Below are 21,650 nucleotides of genomic sequence, written 5' to 3' on the forward strand. Positions count from 1 at the left end.
CGTCGGACACCACCGTGCCTTCTGATTGCACAATGGGAAGGACCTCCTCTAAAGCCTTGGTACGATCGCCTGGTTGATTCCTCCTATTAGGGTAAAAGAATAGGACAGGAAGTATGAACGACTCAGAACGGGGTACGATAAGATGAATGATAAAAGGGTAGAGCACGACAGGAATATGATATAGTATTGCAAAAAGAGCACGAAAGAATGGATTGTAAATCATCTGCCTACCTGTTGAGAGCAAAGATATAGTGAAACTTTATATTTTGATGTCTTGCCACGAGACACATGGGTAGGTTGTTCAGCATCTCCACCAGTTTGATCATAGCATCGTAATCCTGCGAAACATCAAATACAGATCTGGGTTCCACGACTACATCAATTGCACAACAAAGACATTCACGACGGCCCGTACGGGTATTGAACCCGTCACTGACCTTGGCGTCCGTCATGAGCACCGAGCTCTAATCAACTGAGCTAACCGGCCACATCTTAGGTCAAACGTCGTGATATCTAGGCTCCGTTTTTATCCACATTACGTGTCACCTGAATGTCCCTGTAGGACAGCAGCAGGTTCATGACGATATCAGGGTGAGAAGCTCCACACTGTCCAGACGCATCTGGATGCGATTCAGCTCCTGGCTCAGGGCCTGACCACTGAAGCGCTCCCTTGCCAAGCGGATGTCGTGCCTAATGGACTCTCGGAAGTATTCGCTGTTGGAGGAGAATACGGAGTCGTTCTCCGACCGTTGTTTTGCCTCAGCGGCCACAACGGGAGAGAACGTACTGCCAACGCTCATTGAAGAGAACCGCAAATCCACCGCAATGATTCGGATGCATACGTAGGAATGACCTCTTGAACCAAATTCCAATCCATATTTCTGACGTGGCTGCGAGATGGCTCACCTGGATTGCACATCCACGGTGTCGAGCAAATGTGTGAGTCGCTCCGCCAATGGCGTGAGAAGCGAATCCAACTGGAAAGTGGTCTGCATCAACTCTTTGATGCCAGTCATCAGTGTACCGTCGCAGGCAAACGCTTTGCCCTGAGGCGACACCACGTAAGGCACGAACGTGTAGCTTCCGCACTGCTCCTGAATCCAGTTTCACATATACAAAATGACACACACACACACACACACACACACACACACACACACACACACACACACACACACTTGATTTGGATGACTTTCATAATTACGACACTTATCAGAAGGAAACAACGGACGTCAGCAAGATGGATTCAAAGACAATGGTAATTAAATCCAATGATTCAGCAGTCAACAAAGAAAATAGCAAGGTGAGTGAGCCACGTTACTTTGACAGCCTGCAGATCTGTATCCTCTTTATAACAGTACAGGATGATGTTGTTGGTCATGCTGAAACTTTCCCTCACTCCCAGGTGATAAAAGAGGGACGCTTGGCAGAACGAGTCGCTCATCTCCACCACAGCCACATCTGACAAGAAAACGGTGCTGGCTCATTCAATGCAAATACTGGAAGAAGAAGAAGAAGAACGAACCAAATAGGCTTGGCGAAAAACGCTTGCAAACTCACCTGCGTTGTAAAAGCTATCCAGGACGTCCGTGGTCGCCATGGAGATCCTCTCGAAGGGGATGCTTTGAAACGAGGCCCGCGAGTCGGCACACGCCTCCTTCAGACACGCCAGGGACAAGTGACGCTCGGCTGGGGCGCTGTCCGCTCTCGCCGCCCTCGCCGCCGCGTCCACGGCGTCCACGGCGTCCACGTCCTCCCTGTCGTTGGCGATGTAGGCCACCGACACGGCGCGGCCGCGGCTCCGGGGCGAAACGACGCCGTTCTTGGCGGCGCTGCTCCGGGCGCTCATCTCCATGGCCAGCGGGTCTTGCCACATACTTCCCGCAGACGCCTGCAGCCAGGCGGCGGGTTCCCGCCGGAGGCTCATGCGCCTCCGCTCCGTCGTGTACATTTGCTGGTTAGGGTTTTCTTTCTAGTCTGTGTCTTGCTCGCCACTTGCTTGACCTTTTTGTTGTTGCGAGTCCCTCAGGTGAGTGAGTGAGTTAGTTAGTTAGTGTTGGCTCGTGAGAGAACGATTCGTTCAAAAGAACGAATCCTTTCTGTGAACAGATCACTTCCTAAAGTGATTCGTTCTTTTTTCAGTTCATATGACTTCAACCAGTAGGTGTCGGTAATACGCATTGAAGCTGGTGCCACCTCGCCGTAAAACAAAACGAAGAAGTGTCGATTTACGATTTGCCAAGGAAAGAAAGAACCACTCAGTGAAACAGCACTTCTTTTATGCACGTTTTCTCCAAGCTAACGGCTAACTTGATTGCATGAAGGGATGCCCCGTTATGCAAAAACGGGGAGATTATGCTTCTCTTCAGGTCATCTTTATTTCATAACACTTCAAATAACGTGTATGCATAGATACGCCTAAATATTGTTATCCACTGCAATTTCACATTAGATTGCTGGTTTGAAATTTCCTTTTATTATTATTATTTTAATAAACATTAAAACCTGTTAAAACTTGTCTGGTGTTTTATTCCTTGTTTTTATGTTTTTGGGCATGAAAACAAAAATCTGACATTTGGTTAACTGCTTTATATGACAATATGTATATGTGTTTTACGTTGTGTAATATGTGTTGGTGTCCCGCAAAATAAAGAGCAAGGAGTCAAATACACATTCTTGACACGTTCAAAAAATGCATAAAGTTATTAGGTACACCTAAAAATGGTGCTGTACCTAATGGAGTGTCCGTGTGACGTCACAGATCAACCAGCCAATCAGGAGGTGGGGGTGAGGGCGGCTGTGGCACTTTTCACTTTCAGTTCAGCTTTGACCATGATATCTCCCTAATGAAGTGGCCTGTTATTAGGTACACCTGAAAATGGCGGCGTACCTAAAGGAGTGTCCGTGTGACGTCACAGATCAAACAGCCAATCAGAAAGTGGGGGTGAGGGCGGGTGTGGCACTTTTCACTTTCAGTTAAGCTTTGGCCATGATTTTTCCCTAATGAACTGACCTGTTATTAGGTACACTTGAAAATGGCGGTGTACCTAATGGAGTGTCCAAGTGACGTCACAGATCAAACAGCCAATCAGAAAGTGGGGGTGAGGCGGGTGTGGCACTTTTCACTTAAACCAGGGGTGCCGACCTCCAGTCCTCGAGGGGCCGCGTTCCAATATGTGTTCTCCAAGTTACCCTCGTTAAACGCACCTGCGTGAAAAGTTTGGGTCATTTTCACGTTCTGCAGGAGCTAAAACTTTTCACGCAGGTGCACTTAACGAGGGAATCACACAGACACTCCATTAGGTACACCGCCATTTTCAAGTGTACCAAATAACAGGCCACTTTATTAGGGAAATATCATGGTCAAAGGTCACAGGTGTCAAGCTCTAGTTCTTGGGGCCGCGTTCCAATATGTTTTGCAAGTTACCCTCGTTAAGTGCACCTGCGTGAAAACTTTTAGCCACTTTCACGTTCTGCAGGAGCTAAAACTTTTCACGCAGGTGCGCTTAACGAGGGACTCACTTGGACACTCCATTAGGTACACCGCCATTTTCAAGTGTAACTAATAACAGGCCACTTTATTCGGGAAATATCATGGTCAAAGTTCACAGGTGTCAAGCTCTAGTTCTTGGGGCCGCGTTCCAATATGTTTTGCAAGTTACCCTCGTTAAGTGCACCTGCGTGAAAACTTTTAGCCACTTTCACGTTCTGCAGGAGCTAAAACGTTTCACGCAGGTGCGCTTAACGAGGGACTCACTTGGACACTCCATTAGGTACACCGCCATTTTCAAGTGTACCTAATAACAGGCCACTTTATTCGGGAAATATCATGGTCAAAGGTCACAGGTGTCAAGCTCTAGTTCTTGGGGCCGCGTTCCAATATGTTTTGCAAGTTACCCTCGTTAAGTGCACCTGCGTGAAAACTTTTAGCCACTTTCACGTTCTGCAGGAGCTAAAACTTTTCACGCAGGTGCGCTGAACGAGGGACTCACTTGGACACTCCATTAGGTACACCGCCATTTTCAAGTGTACCTAATAACAGGCCACTTTATTCGGGAAATATCATGGTCAAAGGTCACAGGTGTCAAGCTCCAGTCCTCGGGGCCGCATTCCAACATGTTTTCCAAGATAATAAAGTGGCCTGTTATTAGGTACACTTGAAAATGGCGGTGTACCTAATGGAGTGTCCGTGTGATTCCCTCGTTAAGCGCACCTGCGTGAAAAGTTTTTGGTCATTTTCACGTTCTGCAGGAGCTAAAACTTTTCACGCAGGTGCGCTTAACGAGGGACTCACTCGGACACTCCATTAGGTACACCGCCATTTTCAAGTGTACCTAATAACAAGCCACTTTATTAGGGAAATATCATGGTCAAAGGACACAGGTGTCAAGCTGTAGTCCTCTGGGCCGCGTTCCAACATGTTTTCCAAGTTACCCTCGTTAAACACACCTGCGTGAAAAGATTTTGGTCATTTTCACATTCTGCAGGAGCTAAAAAAGGATCAGTGTGTGTGTGTGGGGGGGGGGGGGGGGGGGGGACGATTCGTTTGAACGAATCTTTGAGTGAAATGATTCTAAAGATTCAGTTCACTTAAAAGAACTGGAATGCACATCACTCGAGCGAGTGAGTGGCCGCCCGCCCACCCACTCCGCTTGGGTGGTGTCAAATCGACGAACATTCCCGAAACTCCACCCTACTTCGGTGACGAAGCATATCCTGAAACCGGATGCCTGTGCTTTTTGTGTTCCTTCTGCTTTGGCACTCAATGTTTCAATGAAGTTGTTGACTTCCGCCCGCGGTAACTTTTCATTGTCTTGAACTGTGGTGGCGGGTTGCGCAATAAGCTCGGCTCGGCACATGTTACCTCCCTAATTGTGTTCTTTCACAATAATACAAACGCTTGCGTAATGTAACGAGCTATGGTGCCAACCCCCTTTGTTGCCAGTCTTGCACTTTTGCAGCCAAGAGACTGACTGGGCTGGCTGCACGTTGCTTCACTGTGGATCACAATGCGAGCGGCAACCTTGTGGACATTCGGGTAGCGCTTTTGCTTGATTTAGCGCAGGAGTCGTCGACATGTTTGCTTCCAAAATGGACTCAATTTTCCGTTCATATTTTGGAGGTTATTGATAGTGCCGATAAATATCAAAATACGCAGCACGTGTCTGATCCCTTCTACAATAGTCCGAGAAAAGAATGTCCCATCGCTGATGTGGCAGACAAGGCACAATGAAAATGATGTTACTAATTTTCAAATATTTCATGGGCAATAATTGGGTCGATGCAGTTTAATAGTTGACAGTCTTTATTTACAGTAGAAAAATGTAATTTTACATGACTGACGTGAGAAAATAAAAAGGCGGGTCTTAAGGTCACGCTCGACCGCTTCCTTCATCAGGTCCCGTCTCGAAACACAAAAGACCACATCGTACAATTTGAACATCTCTCTCTCTATTCTTTTACTCATCCAGGCCTTCGTCCTCCTCGTCCGGCTGCTCCTTGACGTCCACCTCGCTGGTGTCTGAGAACTCGTGCAGCAGGACATACTCGCGACTGCTGAAGCCGAACTTGAGCACGTCCTTCTCCTTGAGCTCGTAGTAGCGCTGCGCCTCGATCCGCTGGTTGTTCAGGTAAGTGCCGTTGCCCGACGCCAAGTCGATGATGTACGGTCTCACCCGGCGGCCCGCGGTGCCGTCGGCCCGCGTGAACTCCGTCACTCTGAAAAAGAGGCTCTTGAGAGTCGTTCGACTGGAAGGGTTTGACTCCAGTCTAGTTGCGCTTGCTTACCTGTACTGGAAGACGGCGTGCTGCTTGGAGCAGGACGGGTGATCGATGGGAATGTCGGCGATTTTCCGCTGTCTCCCCAACAAATAGGCACTCTGTCTGTGAATGTACATGACGGGAAGCTGCTCGTCGTTCTTAAACGGGTAGAGCCGCCACCTCCGCTTGGGAATGCGCGCCTCGGGCGGCTCGTTGTACTTGATCACGACTCCCGGAAGGTGTTGGTGTCTTCCGTGAGCGCCCCCGACAGGCCAAAGTTGGGCTTCTCCTTGTCGGCGGGGGGCTCCGTCGGGCTGTTGCTGGCGCTCTCCTGACGGCCAAAGTTCATTTCCTGGTTCTCCTCGCGCCTTTCACGATTTTCCCGCCGCTGCTCGTCGTGCTGGCGGCGCTCCGCTTGCTGCGAGGTGGCCGCATCCCGCTCCCGCCGTCTGTCGCCGTTCCGTTCTCTCTCGTGAGGTCGCTCCGATTCCCACTTGCTGCGCCTTTCCTCCGGCTGCTCGTTTCTTCTTCTCTGCTCATCTCCGCCCGAACGATGCTCGTCACGCTCCTGTGTTGCAATTGGTAATAGAAAGATGATTTGGGAAAATAAGTTTGAGATGAAACAGTCACTTGGTCAATTGTTTTGAAGAAAAAAAAAAAGAAAAAAGAAAGCCTCGTTTGGTAATGCGATTCATTTTGAGAAGAAAACGACTAATTCACCCGCTTTAACTTGACATCAGCACTGCGATGAGGACTTCTCCTCCGAGGAGATCTGCTACCTCGCCGGGGAGGGGGGCTCTTTCTCCTGCCTGCCGAGCGTTCGCTTGCCCTAACAGGCGACCTGGACCGAACATAAACATACAAAACAAATCTTGGAAAGCATAACATTTGGTTTGTTGCGCAACAAATGCTAACGGCTAGCCAAACAAGCTAAGCTACACTATCGACATGTTGTCATTTGAACCACGCGTTGTTTTATGGAAGAACAAAACACGATTTAAAACACAATGTCTTAATAACAAGAAGGAAGACCTGCTGGCTCTCCTCCTCGGTGGGCTTCTGTTGTCACTGGGCGAGCGGCGTGTTCTGTGCGGCCTCGCGGGGCTTAGCTTCTCTTGTTTCACCTTAACTTTCATTTCGGGCGAGTCCCTTCTCCTGTGTCGTTTTTCTTTGGCCATTTGCTTTTCAAGACTCCTCCCAAAAAGTTGTAGAGCACTTGAACTTAAGCGTACATGACCGTTTCCTAGAAATCAAACTAAGCGAAAAACAGTTGTGCTAGTGTACGTTATGGATTCTTTACTTCCGCTTCCGATGAGAAACAGCTGAATGTGCCCCGGCGAATAACTGCATGTAGAATGGTTCCGTTTTGCAGTCACACATTTTTCATTTTTAGAAATATCTCACTTAAACACGATACAAAAATGTCATTCTTTCGTAAAAACCTGCTCTTTAACTTATGATACAAATTAAACGTATGAATGGTAACATCTTACTTTTTCTACTCTTTTCGATCCTACCCGGATCGAAAGAAATGGACACCAGGAGACAGTTGCCATAACGACAAAAAAACGTCAACGCGAACTTTTTTTTTTTTTTACTTGAAACCAACGTGTAGCTGGAGCTTGTATTTTAATTGGAAAAAAAATCATCCTAACATATCATACAAGATGAGTGAGTTCACAGAGTCTCTTCTCAAATATGACACTCCCGTTTCAATAAGCAAAGGCACCGTTAGGAAATCAGTAAAAGTAAGTAGACACATTTATGATGTGAAATTGAGAAACTGCATGAATGACAAATAGCTGTCATAATCACAGATCAATTCTAATTATGAACAGACTATTCATTGTAGGTAACGTGTTTGTCCTGAGTGCTCGTCATTGTTTTACGCTTTAAGACTTGTTAGTGTGAGCTGTATTCTCAAATTGCGGTCCAGTCTTTTTTTTTTTTTTCTCCTTGAAAATATGACTTTATTCTCCTAACACTACAGCCCTTTTTCAGAAAACATTTAAAGGTTTATCTTCCTGCAGGGGCGTCCATTCAAAGTGAGCCCACATCAGCCTGCTGACACCCCTGTGCCCCCTCCCCCTCAAAGCAAATCAGGGTCACCTGAAAATGAGCAAGTCCTCAACGTCATCTTTCCCCCCAGGTGAGTGCGCCCCAGCCCGCAACGCCTTTTCCAGCACCCCAACAAACTGGCATTGTAACCTCCGTCTAGAGAGTGGGCGGAGGGCAACGCCATGTGGGCCCAACGAGTGTCCAGTACGCCAAGTACACGGGCCGACGTGGTCAAGCTGGAAGAGGCGCTCGACAGGAAGTTGCAGCAGAGGCGGGCCTTGGAAACGGGCATCTGCCCCATTCGCAGGGACTTGTACTCTCAGTGCTTCGGTAACTACGAATGGTGGCAATTTGACGACGCCGCAGGAATGAAGGCAGTCACTGCAGGACTTTTTTTTTCTTTATTTCGAGACGAGCTGATCCGGCAGGTGAGCATCAACTGTGTCGAGCGGGGTCTCCTGCTGCTGCGCGTCCGAGACGAGATCCAAACGACCGTGGCCGCTTACCAGACCCTGTACGAGAGCAGCGTGGTCTTCGGGATGAGGAAAGCTCTCCAGGCCGAGCAGTGACAAGGAGGACATGCGAAAAAAGAGTAAGCACCCCCCACCAGTTTTATTGCCTGCTCGACAAATGCAGTTCAAAGCGCACATCCAAGCAGGTGCAGTATGAACGGAGGAAAAAAATGGGAATACAGTATGGGCGTTCTTAGCGCTTTGCATGCACATCATTCATCCACAAGCAAAAGCCATTCTCCTCACCTGTTGTCATAACGATTGAAGTCACAGACATCTAATCAAGACAAGTTTGATTTGGCATATAACACATCATAATGCGTCTCCTTGAAAATGATACAGAGCTGCATTGACACTTCCAGATGAACGATCTGGAGAAAGAAAAGGAGGAGCTGACCATGCGGGCTTGAATGCGCAGAACGCCAATGCGTCGCCAACGAGAAAAGGGAAGAGGAAAAACGGGAAGCGCAAGAAAAAGAAGCACGTGGAGCAGATTCAGTTTTGGAAGAAGACCAACCAGCAGCTCAAGGGTAGAACACGGCGACTCGTCACGACTTCCCTTCTCCTAATATCTGTATTCCCGTTCAGGCCCAGCTGGAAGGAATTGTCCACGCCAAAGAAGTAACTTCCGAACATCATTCAAAGTCTTTCCAAACCGACTTTATTGCTATCCTTTAGCGCTTAGCTCTCTTAGCTTTCTGCCCTCCGACGTTGGCGCTTGGCTGTCGAGTCTTCTTGTCCTTGTTCCTGTTCTTGACGTTGTGCGTTTCGTAGTAGCGCGAGCCGACTTTCTTGGACCGCTGGCGCGATCCATCGCTCTTCTCTGTACAAGTGGGAAAACACAGAGATTTGAAACGACCCGTTACCTTTTTCACTTTGTGACAGACGTTTACAAAAGTGATTCAATGTGTGGAAACACGAATTGAAACAAGTCAAATGCATTTGATGTTCTTCTTGACCTCTTTGGACGAGAGTTTGGGGTCGTCGGGCGGATGGGCCATCTTCCTCATCGCGCTGTCAGCTTTCCTCTTTCTGTTTTTCTGAGCAGTGACTAAAATAAATGAAAACGAGAGTGTCAGTGAAAAACGATGTTGACAGCGAGGCTAGCGCAAGAATAACAATGTACGCTTGTTGAAGGGGAAAAAGATTCAGTTAACATGTATTGCACAAAAAAAAAAAAAAAAAACGCAATATTGATCAATGTTAAAAGATGTGATTCTTAGTTACCTTTCATCTGCGCTTGTTTGGTCTTGATGTTAGATAACAATTTGTCCGAATCAGCTTTTGGTATCCTGTTCAAAAAGAAGTCCAAGTAGAAGGTGAGTTTAGTTTTCAACTGGATCAAAACAATGTGCCATCCTCCTCCTTCAGCATTTGGTTGAGCGCTCACACCGACCTGATGGCAGAGAAGCGTTTGGATTTGGCCCGGTCCAGAAACTGCTTGTATTTGGCGATCTTCTCGTCCAGCTCGCGGATCAACCTGCTTGGAATTCTTCTTGACAAGGGGACTCTCTTGGGCGGGCCGGCTCGCTGCCTCCCGCTTTCTCTTCTTCCTTTCCACCCTCCTCCTCTTCCTCACTGTCGTCCTCCTCCTCCTCGGCCTCCGAGCCGGAGATGTCCAGGTCGGGCATCTCCAACGGGGACCAGGTCCTCCTCGTTGAATTCGGGCGCCACGTTGATCTTGCCGAAGTCTGCCGCACGTTGGACAAAATCTTGTGAAGCTCCTCCTTCTTTCGCCGTTTCTGCCGCTCTTCGTCTTCAGCGCCGACGGGGGCGGGCGCGGCAGCGGCCTCCTCCGTCTGGACTTCTTGCGCGTCGGCTACTGCCAACGGGGAGCTTCGACTTCCTTGTGAAACGGAGGAAAAAAAAGGTCATGTGACATCCTGTAATATGCAGCAAATTGTTGATTTACCTCTTGGTCAAAGTCGGGGGCCGGGAGGCTTCACAAAAAAGGTATCCGCCCCCTCTGCCAATCATTAACACCATCTTGGACACCGTGGGCAGATCTGGCTCTCCGCCCTGCACACGAGACGAGACAAAATGTCTAATAACTATCATATACTTCATAGAATTAAAAACGGGGGAATCCTAATGTACAAAAAAAAAAAAGACTAGCAAAAATATTTCCCTCTGAATAATCGATTAAAAAGTTAGACAAAAACGTGATCATTGTTTCCTCTGTTTCCTCATTGAGCTCTGACGTTACACGAGAGAGAGAGAGAGAGAGAGAGAGAGAGAGAGATTGTTTCCTCTCACGCAGACTTTTCCAACCGCCCGCTCATACTTTCAGAAGTTTGCCGGTGCGGAAGGCCAACTTCTCGAGGAAATCCTCTGCCGAGCTCCACGTGGGGATGCGGTACGTCTTCTGGATGTACTCCGGCTTGGCCCGCTCCAGCACTGCACCGATGTGCTCCTCGGGGTCCTTGATCTTCTCCACTTGGACCTTTCGTGAAGAGGGATAGGAGTGCAGCAGGTTTTAAGCCTCAAGTATTTTGTTTTGTAACACACTCCAAGAAATAGGAAAGAAAAGTCCGACGTACCACTCCTTAAGAACAATATCCGTTTCGCTGTCCTCTGAAGGGTAGACCACACCGGGACAATCAATGAGGAAGATGCGTCGCATCAAAGTGATATACTGCCACACCTGGGACCAAGCCCAACAAAAAAAAATATCTTCAGATCATTACACATTTAGATAGAAATGTGATAGATAGATAGAAAACACATTTGGATGCTTTGCTTTCATCATCTGCTCCACTGCTTAGTAGTAGATCTTTTTTTTTTATGTGCCATTGAGAAAGTGTACCTTGGTTTCTCCAGCAATGGGCGCCACATTGCAGACTTTCTTGGAGCGCAGTGTGTTGATGACAGAGCTTTTGCCCACGTTGGGGTAACCGATGAAGCCCACGCTGATCTGTTTCTTATCTGTGTGGAGCTGCAAGGGAAGAAAGAAAAAAAGAAGTTACCTTTCAGTTGATAGGTTTTGTTTTCGAAAAGCTTTAGCGAGTCTACCTTGCCAAACTGCCTGAGGAGCTGAATGAGGGAGCCTTTACCAAACGAGTTGGTGAGACTGGCGTGGAAAGCCAGGGTGGGGTACTCCTGGGACAATAGCGCCACCCAGCGTTTCTGGTTGAACACAGAGCCAGCCCGTGTTTCAGTCAAGCTGCTCAAGAGTCAAGAGATGCCGGCCGGCCAAGCTGGAGGAAGGGAAGTCTTACGGTGACCCAAGTAGGGATGAGGTCGCACTTGTTAAGCACAAAGATCAAGTGCTTCCACGACTTCTCCTTCTTGATGTAAGCCTCGATACTCTGCGAGCGGGTGCCCATCGGGTCGCGGGCGTCCAGCACTTGGATGACGACGTCGGACGAGTCGATCACCTGGAGTGGGCAAAAAGCACCCGTTTGTTGACTTTCCCAATTGAGCGCACAGGATCCATGTTAGCGTGCAACCATACCTTGTAAAGTTCTCCCCAAATCCTCTTGGACTGACCCTTTTTGAAAATCTCTTCGCGGACCGCGTCCCTGTTGCAAACCAAATATATATATGTATATTTCGATTTCTTTGTGTGTCTTGGCATGTGAAGAAATTGACAATAAAGCAGACTTTGACTTTGAAATTCGTATTTTGTAGCTCCGCAAGATGCTGCGCTAAAGTAATTCTGCGTCACCGGGCCTTACCGGACCCCCGTGTCCTCCGTCACCAAGTCTTTGTCCTTTTCGGCACTGTAGCTCAAGGACGAAGCTTCGGCTCGCTCCAACAGGTCCTTGACGTCGGTCACCACAAGACTGGGCCGCTTCCGCTGTGCCTTGGGTCCAAACGTGGTCTGAAAAGCCTCCGTGTCTAAAATGTGCACTTTGGAGTTCTGCCAAAAGAAGCAGGAGAGGTTGTTGTCATGTTGGGGCATGACTACAAAAATGGATCTCTTGTGTTTGAAGTTGCGTCGTAGGACATGAGCCTGATTTTTCACTCACGTGCGCTTTGACTCGGTCGTGCAGCAGCGTCATAGGCACTTTGCTCGGTCTCATCACAACGCGGTACGGATCCTTCTTCACAGCACCCATCTCTTCTTGGAACTTCTGCAGGGATGATTGCTTGATCACCCGGGTGTTTGCTGCATGACAAAAAGTTGCAAATGAACCCCTGTGTTACTTGCGCGGCAATTTGACCTGTCCTACATGTGTCCGAAACAAATACAGGTTGAAATGTTGCTTTGGTGTTTACATTTTAAACAGATGACACAACAGGTCTTCAACATACACTCGCATAACAATAGCAAATCTGCCATTGAACTCACTAAACCACTTGATGTTGGGTTCAACTCGAGCCACTGTCCCGGGAGTCACAGTAGACTGGTATTGTAAGGGCTTGACGACTTTTCCTCTGTTGTTACTGGTTTAAAAAAAACAAAAACAAAACAACGGATTCAGGTCAGGCACACGTGTCACAACATTGCAGCAGTTTCTATGCAATTAAACACACACAAAAAAAACAAATCAATTACCATCTCTGTTTTTGTCGGTACATATTCAGACGTCTGATGGTAGCGCGATCCCTCATGGTGCTGCCCCCACCCGTGACCCGATCTGGGGGGGAACAACACAATTACATTGACAAATATTTCATGTGATTTATTGTGATGATGGGCTACACTCCAACACAAGTCTGTCTTCTTTGCATGCTATTTTCTATTTCCAGTATCCACTATTGCTGCTGTAATGATGCAAGTTTCTCGTACTGATCTTGAGCTTACACTAAATGTCAGTCGGCTGACTGTAAACAAACCGTGTGGCTAACGAAGTTAGCTTACTTACCAGGGTTGCTGCTGGACGTCGAACGATTTATCGAGCTTTTTCCCTTGAATTGAGGTTTCACCATCTTGACCGTTCAACCGGCGAAGCCGTCTCAGATATATATTTAAAAAAACGGCTCCAAATAAATGTGCCAAAAGGTGAAGTTCGTTGTTATTTCTTTTTTCGTTCGACGACGCGCAGCACACGTGTCGACAATCGTGTTGGCTCGTGAGTGAACGATTCGTTCAAAAGAAGGAATCTTTTCAGTGAATGTGAGTGACTGAACGGATGTGTGAGTGAACGAGGGAGCCCACTTTTTTTTCCTGCTCGTTTTCTCCAAGCTACCGGCAACGGCGGGGAGATGATGCTTCTATATATATATATATATATAATGTACTTTTATTATTTTTATTTGAATCAACTTTTATTTTCAAACTTGTCTGTTGTTTGAGTGTTTTGTTTTTATTTTTGCGCATGAAAACAGAAAGATCGGACATTTGGTTAATTGGTTTATATGACAATATGCGTATGTGTTTTACGTTATGTGTAATATGTGTTGGTGTCCCCCGAAATAACAAATGTAGGCAGATTGTGTAACCAAGTCACCCAATGGCCCAATGTCTTTGTTTGAGTGTCTTTTTATTTCTTTCCGTATTCCGTGAACGATTCTTTTGAACGAATATTTTGAGTGAACTGATTCTAAAGAGTCAGTTCACTTCAAATGCACATCACTACAGTGAGCTGGGGTGCCTACGGTAAACGAGAAAGCTCAATTCAAATAGAAGAATAGTTTTTGCTTTGCAAGGTTCCTTGTTTCGACTTGTCACTGACGCAGCAGATCTTTCTTTTTATTGTTGTCATTTTGTGGTCACACACACACACACGTTCACACACAAGCATTCACACCGTCATACGCGGGAATCGAAATCACGGTGTCGACAGGCAAGTGTACCCCTCCACTGCAGGGGTGTCAAAGTCCTTTTTTTGGCGGGCCGCATTGTAGTCATAGCTTCTTTCGGAGGGCCATTATGACTGTCAACCCAAATCAATGTATGAGCACCTCATATTATATCCAGTCAAAGCTGCAAAACAAACGGACAAATAACTGGTTTTCAAATCAGACGAGTAAAAACTGGTGAAATCTTTGAAAAAAAAAGATATGATTAAAAGTGAAGACAATTTGCAATTCTAGTCATGACACGTGAATTTGATGCACAATTTGTCTTGGCGGGCCACCTAAAATGATGCGGCGGGCCGTATCTGGCCCCCGGCCGGGCCTTGAGTTTGACACCAGTGCCCTACCCCATCAGCCACTCACTCCCCTGACGCAGCAGCAAGAGAGTTTCAAACTGTCATATTTTTCTCCTTTCAACAATCTCATTACGATAGCATCGGAGTGCTCTCAGTTCCCCGCCGCCCCTGAAGGCAGCACTTTTGAGAAAATGTGTCTCCCCTGAGTAGAAAACAAAAAGTAGTTCCAAGAGACCGTTTTAATAAGAAAAGTTTTTACAAGTCACCTTGCACACCTCGATTGCGTCATATCGAGTACATCTAAAACATCGAGGGTAACAAAAATAGGTATTTGTGAATAAAAGCAAGAGAGCTGAAGTGTAAGATAAGTGTTTAAAACAAAACATAAGGCCACAGTGTCAGCATGAGAACAACTTTTAGTATTGCGTTGACACATCCTGAAAACTTCTGCTATTGCACAAAGAGGGTAAAAATAGAAGTTGTGAGGGGAAGAACTGCTACAAGGAGACGGACGACAGCTGAACAAACGCATACCGACCGAGCGAGGTATGTTCCAAAAACCTTATCTTTCGGTGTTAGCAAGCTTCAACTTCTTTTCTTTAGGTGATAGTCTGTCTTCAACATTGTAGCAGGCACGGACAATTATGTAGGATTGGAACCTTTTTCTTTCTTTCTTGCTTTCTTGCTTGCTTTCTTGCTTTCTTTCTTGCTTTCTTGCTTTTTATTGTTTGAACCTTTAGTAGTCCTTTTCAAAAGTGAAGTTGAGCAATACATTTCAACCAAATCAATTCATATGTATTGTAGCTTTTCATTTGAAATCGAACGACTTCATTCCAAAATTTCTCATCAATGTCAAATCATCAAACAAAAATGACCAAATGTATGTGTGTGAGCGAGCGAGAGAGAGAGAGAGAGAGAGAGCAGTGTATGTCCGTTCATATGTGCAACCTTTGTCAGGAAAATAGCAGAACTTCAAGTTGGCGCAACAGTCTGGCTTTAGGATGTTCTTTCTCACCTGGGCTGCTTTGTTCTTCCATGTGAGCGACTACACAGCAGGTATGAAAACAATCACCGATACGTTCATAAATACATGGCAAAAAGTCCAATCTCACCATTGTGAGCGAGTGACGTGCGCTTGCGACAGCGAAGCCGAGCGAGCAGTGACGACGCAACTCTTTGAAAGCTTTTTTCCTTCTACGCTTTGTGCCAGAGTCTTGATGTCAAAGTTGTCCATCAGTCAACTTTTCAAAAAGCCATTTTCACCTACGTATCTCCATGAGTCTTCATGTCGACAGTGACTGAAGTCAAATTTGCTCCAACTGGGATGTTCATGAAATCATAACAGAACGAATGCAAATCCCTTTCCCCCTGTATTTGAAAGGGTTTCGTTTTTGCTACAGCTATTTCGTATTTCGACAGCATAAGATGGTTTGGTGTTTTCAAATGTTTTTGCTGGTTTCATTTCGAAGCAGTCGCCTCACACAGCGACGACTTCTGCGAGAAGGGCTTTTGCATCAGCCTCAGCAAAAGCCAAATTGTGTCCGAGGTGGGACTCTGCGTGGTCATCCCGTGCTCCTTCTCCTCCGCCTCCGACTTCACGCCTCACAGCTTGGTGTGGTTCAAGTGCCCCCAAAGCAAAAGCAGATGCAGCGACACGGAGATCATCTTCCACTCCAAGAACAGCGGCAAAATCCAAGAGCACTTCCGGGGTCGAGTTGGAATGTTGGAGCCCGACGTGCGTCGCAGGAACTGCAGCATCGTGATCAACGACCTCACATTCTCCGACTCCGGATCCTATCAGCTGAGAGTCAACGGCTTTGTGTCGTCCAACCCGGACGGATTTACCTTCAGGCGACGAGTGTCGGTCACCGTAACACGTAAGTGTCAAGGTGACCTCCCATATAAGGAGGAAACCATCTGATCCAAATGAGATCACTTCCTTGTTTTCATTTTGCAATGAAATTCAATCCGCTTCAATTGGATCAGGTCTCAGGAAACCCACTGTGCTGCTCCCCAAGATGACTGCCGGTCAAGCAGCGACGCTCACCTGCGTGGCCCCGGGCCTCTGCTCCGCCGCCTTCATCCCCACCATCAATTGGGCGTGGAGTGGAGCCACGGACAACGACACTCGCCCCGACCCGGATTTGGGGATGTCTGCTCAGAGATACTATTCAACTTTGACCTTTAACGCCACCGCCGAACACCACGGCCGCGGCGTCACTTGCGCAGTCTCCTTCTGGAGAGTCAACGTGACCACGGAGATGACGGTGACGCTGAATGTTAGCTGTGAGTAGCGCACGTTGACAACTTGCAGGACTTGTTTCTGCAATTGAATCCAATGGATGGGATCATTGAGCTGTCATTTTGCTGCATGGTCTTGAAATAGACAGCCCCTTTCACTCCTTGGCAGCGACCAGTAGAGTCAGCCGTTCCTACCTTAACGAAAGGGGCTGCTTTCCAAAGAGAAACAGGAAGTAAACACCATGGTGACACGGACAGCAACAAATTCTTAATCATGCAATCCAAAAACAATCCAATCCAATCCATGCCACGGTTGACCTTTGTTTTCCTCCCAGATGCCAAGCTTCCATCCATTTTGGGGCAGACGACATTGAAGAGAGGTGACACCCTGAGTCTTTTGTGCAACGCTGACAGTTTCCCGCCCTCTTCCATCACGTGGAACTATTCCAACGTGACAAATGCGCCGCTCGGATCACAGCTGAAGCCAAGCTTAGCTAGCGCCGCTCTCGTTATCCCCAACGTAACGGCGGCCCACTCCGGACGCTACGAGTGCGTCGCGACAAACCGTACGGTGCACGTGGATGTGACGGTGACATGTGAGTAGAGTGAAATTCAATTGGATTGAATTGCTTTATTGTCACTCTTAACGCAGTGTGAAAATCAGTTTGGCAGGTCATGCGCATACATAGTCGATATAAAATACAGATCAAATGTGATACAAATAATAAACAAGAATCAAGTCCCTAGGTTTGAGCCGCTCCGAGATGTTACCGTGTTCAGTCGGTCTTGAGAGATCTGTCAAAATGCGTCCGCTCTGGGAGACAGACAGACAGACAGACAGACGGCTTGGAAAAGGGCTGGCGGCCAAAGAGTGAAAAGCTAGCTCAAGCTAGCTAGCAAATTGTTTGACAGTTGCTGCAATTTGGAGGAGATAGTGTACTCCAGGTTGATTTTGGATGAAGTGATGTTATTTATGTCGGAATTCTTAATATAGCCAGTTGTCAACATCTTTACAGGGGATTTGAGCGACTTGCATTTTTGGGGGTTTTGTCACTGTAGTTTCATGCTAATTGTGTACTTGTGCAGGGTTCGCAGGGATCGTCAACGGGTCTGGTTGTTGGCTCCGGGGTCAGCTGTTGACCTGCGTGTGCATCAGCGGCGGGGTCCCGCCACCCACCATCGCATGGCCGTCGCTGGCCAACAGGACGGTCTGCGGCGCCGTTACTGCCGTTTCCGACGACAGCGTCAACAGCAGCGTCACGCTAATCGGCGACCATCTCAACATCTCTGCCGTGGAGTGTGTGAGCGTGCATAAAGATGGCGAGGACAGGAAAATACTCAAGCTTCAAATAACATTGGAACAAGAAGGTAAGAATGGCTTTTAAGTTGAATGTGTCATTGGTTTCTTTGGAAAAATCCACTCCTTTTCAGATGTTATCGTAATCCACCCATTTTCATTCAGACCAAGGGATGAAAACGTTGGTATCCATGCTTCGTCCGGACGTCTTTGTTGCATTTTTCAGCGGTGCGCTTGTGTCTGCTTTGTTGTGCTGGCTGGCCAGGACCTGCTGCAGGTACACAATCTTCTTTTTTTTTTTGAGTTGGACACATCTTCACATTTGTGTCCATGTCTCCTTCCAGTAAAGCAAAGAAAAGCCCCGGCGGGCGTTTGGATCTGGAGCCGTTGGCCTCGCAAGTACGCGATTCATTGAACAGCTAAGACTCACAGTTTGGTTTTACTGTCGAAATGAATGGCAATCGAATTTGCTTTGCTATCTTCCAAAAAAGCAGCATCAAAAGTGAAAATTGATGATATCAGATAGCTCATTAGCCAGCAGCTAACGCTAGCAGATGATATCGCTCGGGGGTTTGGTTTCCAGAGTAAAACCATTCCTAACCGTCATCGGTGTCAAACTAGATCTAGCGACAGTGTCTAGAAAGAATTCCAATCAGCGGTTGCCTCGAAATACTTTCAAAGGCTCTTTTAATTGAGTAGCTCACACTAGTTCCTAGTTCTCTGAATACTTGAGAACGCAATTCTTTAGAAGAGGGTGATGACATTTCAGGTGGACGTTCTCTCTCGTCAGCAATACAACCTCAAAAATGTTGGATGCGAGGAGGACAGCAAAGCGGATGTGGCCTACGCCAGCATCAACTTTTCCGCAATGAGGAGAAACGACACCAGGAAAGTGACAACCAATCACCAGGGCACTGAGTATGCCATGATCAAAACCAAGGAGGATGCTGACCAATTACTCGAGCGTAATGACGATAACGAAGAGGAGGGAATCATGGTGGAGGATGGAACACAATGCATCAGTGACAAGCAAGAGAGGGATGAGAACGAGGAGGCCTTGTACTCAAACGTGGGATGATGTCATGAACGGTCGGTCGGTCGGTCAATCTCCGCTGTGCCAAAGCAACAAAACAAAAAGTCACAGGGAAAATGTTCATTGAAGTGTATTGAAGACGACAATCGTGACAATGCACAATTTATCTACATGTGTTTCTAAACACTTTTTAGTTTTCATTTGATAGCCGTGTGATACTTGTATGACAATATTGAAAAAAAGAAAAATATCATGAAATGATTACAGACAATAGTATTTCAAGAGAAGTGGTACAGATAATGGATGGATTTTTTGGATGAAGTTATATCAGTAGATGTGCTTTTCAAAAGTAAATGCATCCAAATATAAAATGATGGATTATTATATATTAAAATGTATGAATTCAATAGTATATGTATATATATTTGAAATCTGTCCTATAACATGAATATGTGTGGGTTAAATGTGTAAATAATATTCAAACAATGCGGTTGAAGAAAACTGGATGGAAAATCGTCAGTATATTTCTTTTCATTTTTTATCTTTTGATTTTGTTTTATGAAAATAATAATGTTTTAACGTTTAATACAGGTTTTATTTTTGAGTTGCCAAATGTTTCTCATGGATCTAATGAGATTATGCAGGTCAATTTGATGGCGTGTCCCCTGTGCTGCTCATTTACAGCTCGACTTTATGTTCAAATTGCATTCAATTCCTGCAACACTACCTTGCACTCGTACATACTTCCATTTAGACATGACAGTGAGTGAGTGAGTGAGTGAGTGAGTGAGTGAGTGAGTGAGTGAGTGAGTGAGTGAGTGTGATTAAACTTTATTGGATTACAAGAATGATGTTTCCTGTTAGGGCTGTGTAGGTGAGCGTCCAACATTTACAGGTAAACATTGTATTAAAATGACGCTTCCTACTGTGATAACTGTGCATACGTGTGTTTTTCCATTTCTTCCCTCCTAACATGATCTCACATGCATGTACTGTGTGTTCTTAAACAGATTAAGCTTCTTTGGATTACGAGGTTCTGCTAGTAGGACAGACACACCTAAACACAACTACTAAGTGGACTGCTGCGCTGTGACGGTAAGGAAACGCTTCTGTTCTATATAGTTATGATTCATAAATGATATCAGTCGTTCTCAATTGGTAGGTCGGGTTCCAGCAGCAGGATTGGGGAAAAAAATAACAACCTTGGTGTGTTTAATAAAACATACTTTCGATTACAATTTAGAGCACAGCGCGTAGTCGGAGGCAGGCAGGTTGGCTGTTTGGTGGAGGCGGGTGGGTGGTGGAGGCAGGCGGCGATCAGAAGCGTGCCCAAAGGCCGCCGAGGTGGGTGGTGGAGGCAGGCGGCGATCGGAGGCGTGCCCAAAGGCCGCCGAGGTGGGTGGTGGAGGCAGGCGGCGATCGCCGAGGAAGTAGTCGGGGCAGGCGGCGATCGGAAGCGCGCCCAAAGGCCGCCGAGCAAGTGGTCGGGGCAGGCGGCGATCAAAGCGCGGTCGGCGACAGAGACGCTTCAGGGCACAAAAGCAGCGGTGTCTGTCACGGGCAGGGTAAGCAGACGAAGCGACAAGCACTGGCACAATACACACAGGTCGAGTAGGGGACCTAAGGAGCTGTAGCAGGTGCTGGCAATTCCTTGATTAGCAGCAAGTCAGGTGGAGACATGTGCATGCACGCACGGCCGTTATTGGAATCAAGTCAAAAGAGGCACCCGGTCTCAGCACAACAACGCATGTACGTATTTGCACATTTCATTCCACCTGATTTGCCATAGCTCCAACATGATTGGAACGAAAGAGGTTCTCGATGTGCTTGCGGATTTCTTTCAGCTTCAAGCCGTATACGATTGGATTGAGCAGAGGATTGTACACCACTGTTTGTACAGTCGTAATCAGTTGCACACTTTTGGGAAGTACCGACCCCAGTAGCCCGATGACGGCGTCGCATAGGACCAAAGCCACAGTTGCGATTAAAACAATCACATGCGGTAAACACGTATCCACGGCTTTTTTCCAGGCTAGACTATGATAGCTAACTATGAATATCTTGACGTATGTGAAGAGGATGAGCAACACGGGAAGGAGCACCACAGTTGAGATACCGAAAAAAGTCCACCCCATCACTGGCATTGGTATCATACAGTAAATCTTCAACACTACACCGTTGCAAAAAATTCCACCCGAAGTCAAGTTGCAGATTTTTTGTTTGGACTGCATGAAAATTGTCACCATCAGCGGACAGGCTGGCAGAAACCAGGCCAAAGCCAAGCAAACGCTGAGCCTTCTCGCGCCCATGACCGAGGCGTACTGAAGAGGCCTGCAGATGGACACGTATCTGTCATAAGACATGACCAACAACAACGCGATGTCAGACATACCTAAAGTGTAAAAAAAAAAAAACTGGACCAGACAAAAGGACAAAGAAATGCTCTGACGGTTCGACAAGACGTCCACAAAGAGTTTGGGATAGACGGTAGTGCTGAGAAAAAGCGAGTTGAGGGACAAACATGCAACGCAAACATACATGGGCTCATGAAGGTTCCTGTGAATCCAGACCAGACAAATAATGGTGCCGTTAGAGCAGAGGATGACAATATACATTGCCAACAAGAACAGAAAATAAACAGATCTGTACGTGTCCACGTCTATGAAGCCATCGAGGCTCAGCATCAGCGTGCCGTTCCCTTCCATCGT

The 21,650-nt window shown here is 46.9% G+C and overlaps 4 protein-coding genes and 1 pseudogene across 4 annotated transcripts in view; 2 read left to right on the forward strand and 3 right to left on the reverse strand.

Annotated features, from left to right (window-relative positions):
- The window catches only part of si:ch211-1i11.3 (mitogen-activated protein kinase kinase kinase 5), a 4,934-nt gene extending 2,885 nt beyond the window's left edge, over positions 1 to 2,049 (reverse strand). The window contains 7 exon segments of the mRNA XM_037273781.1: positions 2 to 83; positions 232 to 338; positions 547 to 593; positions 596 to 714; positions 907 to 1,094; positions 1,322 to 1,461; positions 1,561 to 2,049. Of these exon segments, the coding sequence (XP_037129676.1) occupies positions 2 to 83; positions 232 to 338; positions 547 to 593; positions 596 to 714; positions 907 to 1,094; positions 1,322 to 1,461; positions 1,561 to 1,951 (1,074 nt within the window). The 5' untranslated portion in view covers positions 1,952 to 2,049.
- Positions 2,050 to 5,282: 3,233 nt separating this feature from the next.
- On the reverse strand, positions 5,283 to 7,072 carry LOC119135404 (smad nuclear interacting protein 1-like). The gene is given in 5 exon segments (XM_037272951.1): positions 5,283 to 5,718; positions 5,788 to 5,995; positions 5,998 to 6,328; positions 6,481 to 6,601; positions 6,793 to 7,072. Coding segments are annotated over 5 exon segments (1,065 nt in total). The 5' UTR covers positions 6,939 to 7,072; the 3' UTR covers positions 5,283 to 5,459.
- Positions 7,073 to 7,092: 20 nt separating this feature from the next.
- On the forward strand, positions 7,093 to 8,387 carry LOC119135407 (axonemal dynein light intermediate polypeptide 1-like). The gene is made up of 4 exons (XM_037272956.1): positions 7,093 to 7,508; positions 7,791 to 7,909; positions 7,979 to 8,148; positions 8,230 to 8,387. Exons 1-4 carry the CDS (start codon positions 7,239 to 7,241, stop codon positions 8,385 to 8,387), a joined length of 717 nt encoding a protein of 238 aa, XP_037128851.1. The 5' UTR covers positions 7,093 to 7,238.
- Positions 8,388 to 8,975: 588 nt separating this feature from the next.
- Positions 8,976 to 13,381, reverse strand: LOC119135410 (annotated as a pseudogene).
- A 1,446-nt stretch (positions 13,382 to 14,827) lies between these two features.
- On the forward strand, positions 14,828 to 19,644 carry LOC119135395 (sialic acid-binding Ig-like lectin 16). Its single transcript, XM_037272933.1, has 9 exons — positions 14,828 to 14,917; positions 15,329 to 15,427; positions 15,841 to 16,248; positions 16,358 to 16,657; positions 16,948 to 17,208; positions 17,699 to 17,980; positions 18,075 to 18,186; positions 18,254 to 18,308; positions 18,700 to 19,644. The coding sequence occupies exons 2-9, from the start codon at positions 15,373 to 15,375 to the stop codon at positions 18,985 to 18,987; spliced, it is 1,761 nt and encodes a 586-aa protein (XP_037128828.1). The 5' UTR covers positions 14,828 to 14,917; positions 15,329 to 15,372; the 3' UTR covers positions 18,988 to 19,644.
- Positions 19,645 to 21,650: the final 2,006 nt, after the last annotated feature.

Source organism: Syngnathus acus, chromosome 16, assembly GCF_901709675.1.
Source record: "Syngnathus acus chromosome 16, fSynAcu1.2, whole genome shotgun sequence".
Taxonomy (NCBI): domain Eukaryota; kingdom Metazoa; phylum Chordata; class Actinopteri; order Syngnathiformes; family Syngnathidae; genus Syngnathus; species Syngnathus acus.

What these genes read in the sequence shown, in the direction of transcription:
- LOC119135407 (XM_037272956.1), top strand. Translation starts at nt 7,239, where the DNA reads ATGGTAACATCTTACTTTTTCTACTCTTTTCGATCCTACCCGGATCGA. An exon ending in CCGTTAGGAAATCAGTAAAA is followed by an intron (nt 7,509 to 7,790) that starts GTAAGTAGACAC and finishes ATCTTCCTGCAG; the next exon opens with GGGCGTCCATTCAAAGTGAG. An exon ending in CTTGTACTCTCAGTGCTTCG is followed by an intron (nt 8,149 to 8,229) that starts GTAACTACGAAT and finishes CTTTATTTCGAG; the next exon opens with ACGAGCTGATCCGGCAGGTG.
- LOC119135395 (XM_037272933.1), top strand. Translation starts at nt 15,373, where the DNA reads ATGTTCTTTCTCACCTGGGCTGCTTTGTTCTTCCATGTGAGCGACTAC. An exon ending in GGTGACGCTGAATGTTAGCT is followed by an intron (nt 16,658 to 16,947) that starts GTGAGTAGCGCA and finishes TTTTCCTCCCAG; the next exon opens with ATGCCAAGCTTCCATCCATT. An exon ending in TGGAGCCGTTGGCCTCGCAA is followed by an intron (nt 18,309 to 18,699) that starts GTACGCGATTCA and finishes CTCTCTCGTCAG; the next exon opens with CAATACAACCTCAAAAATGT.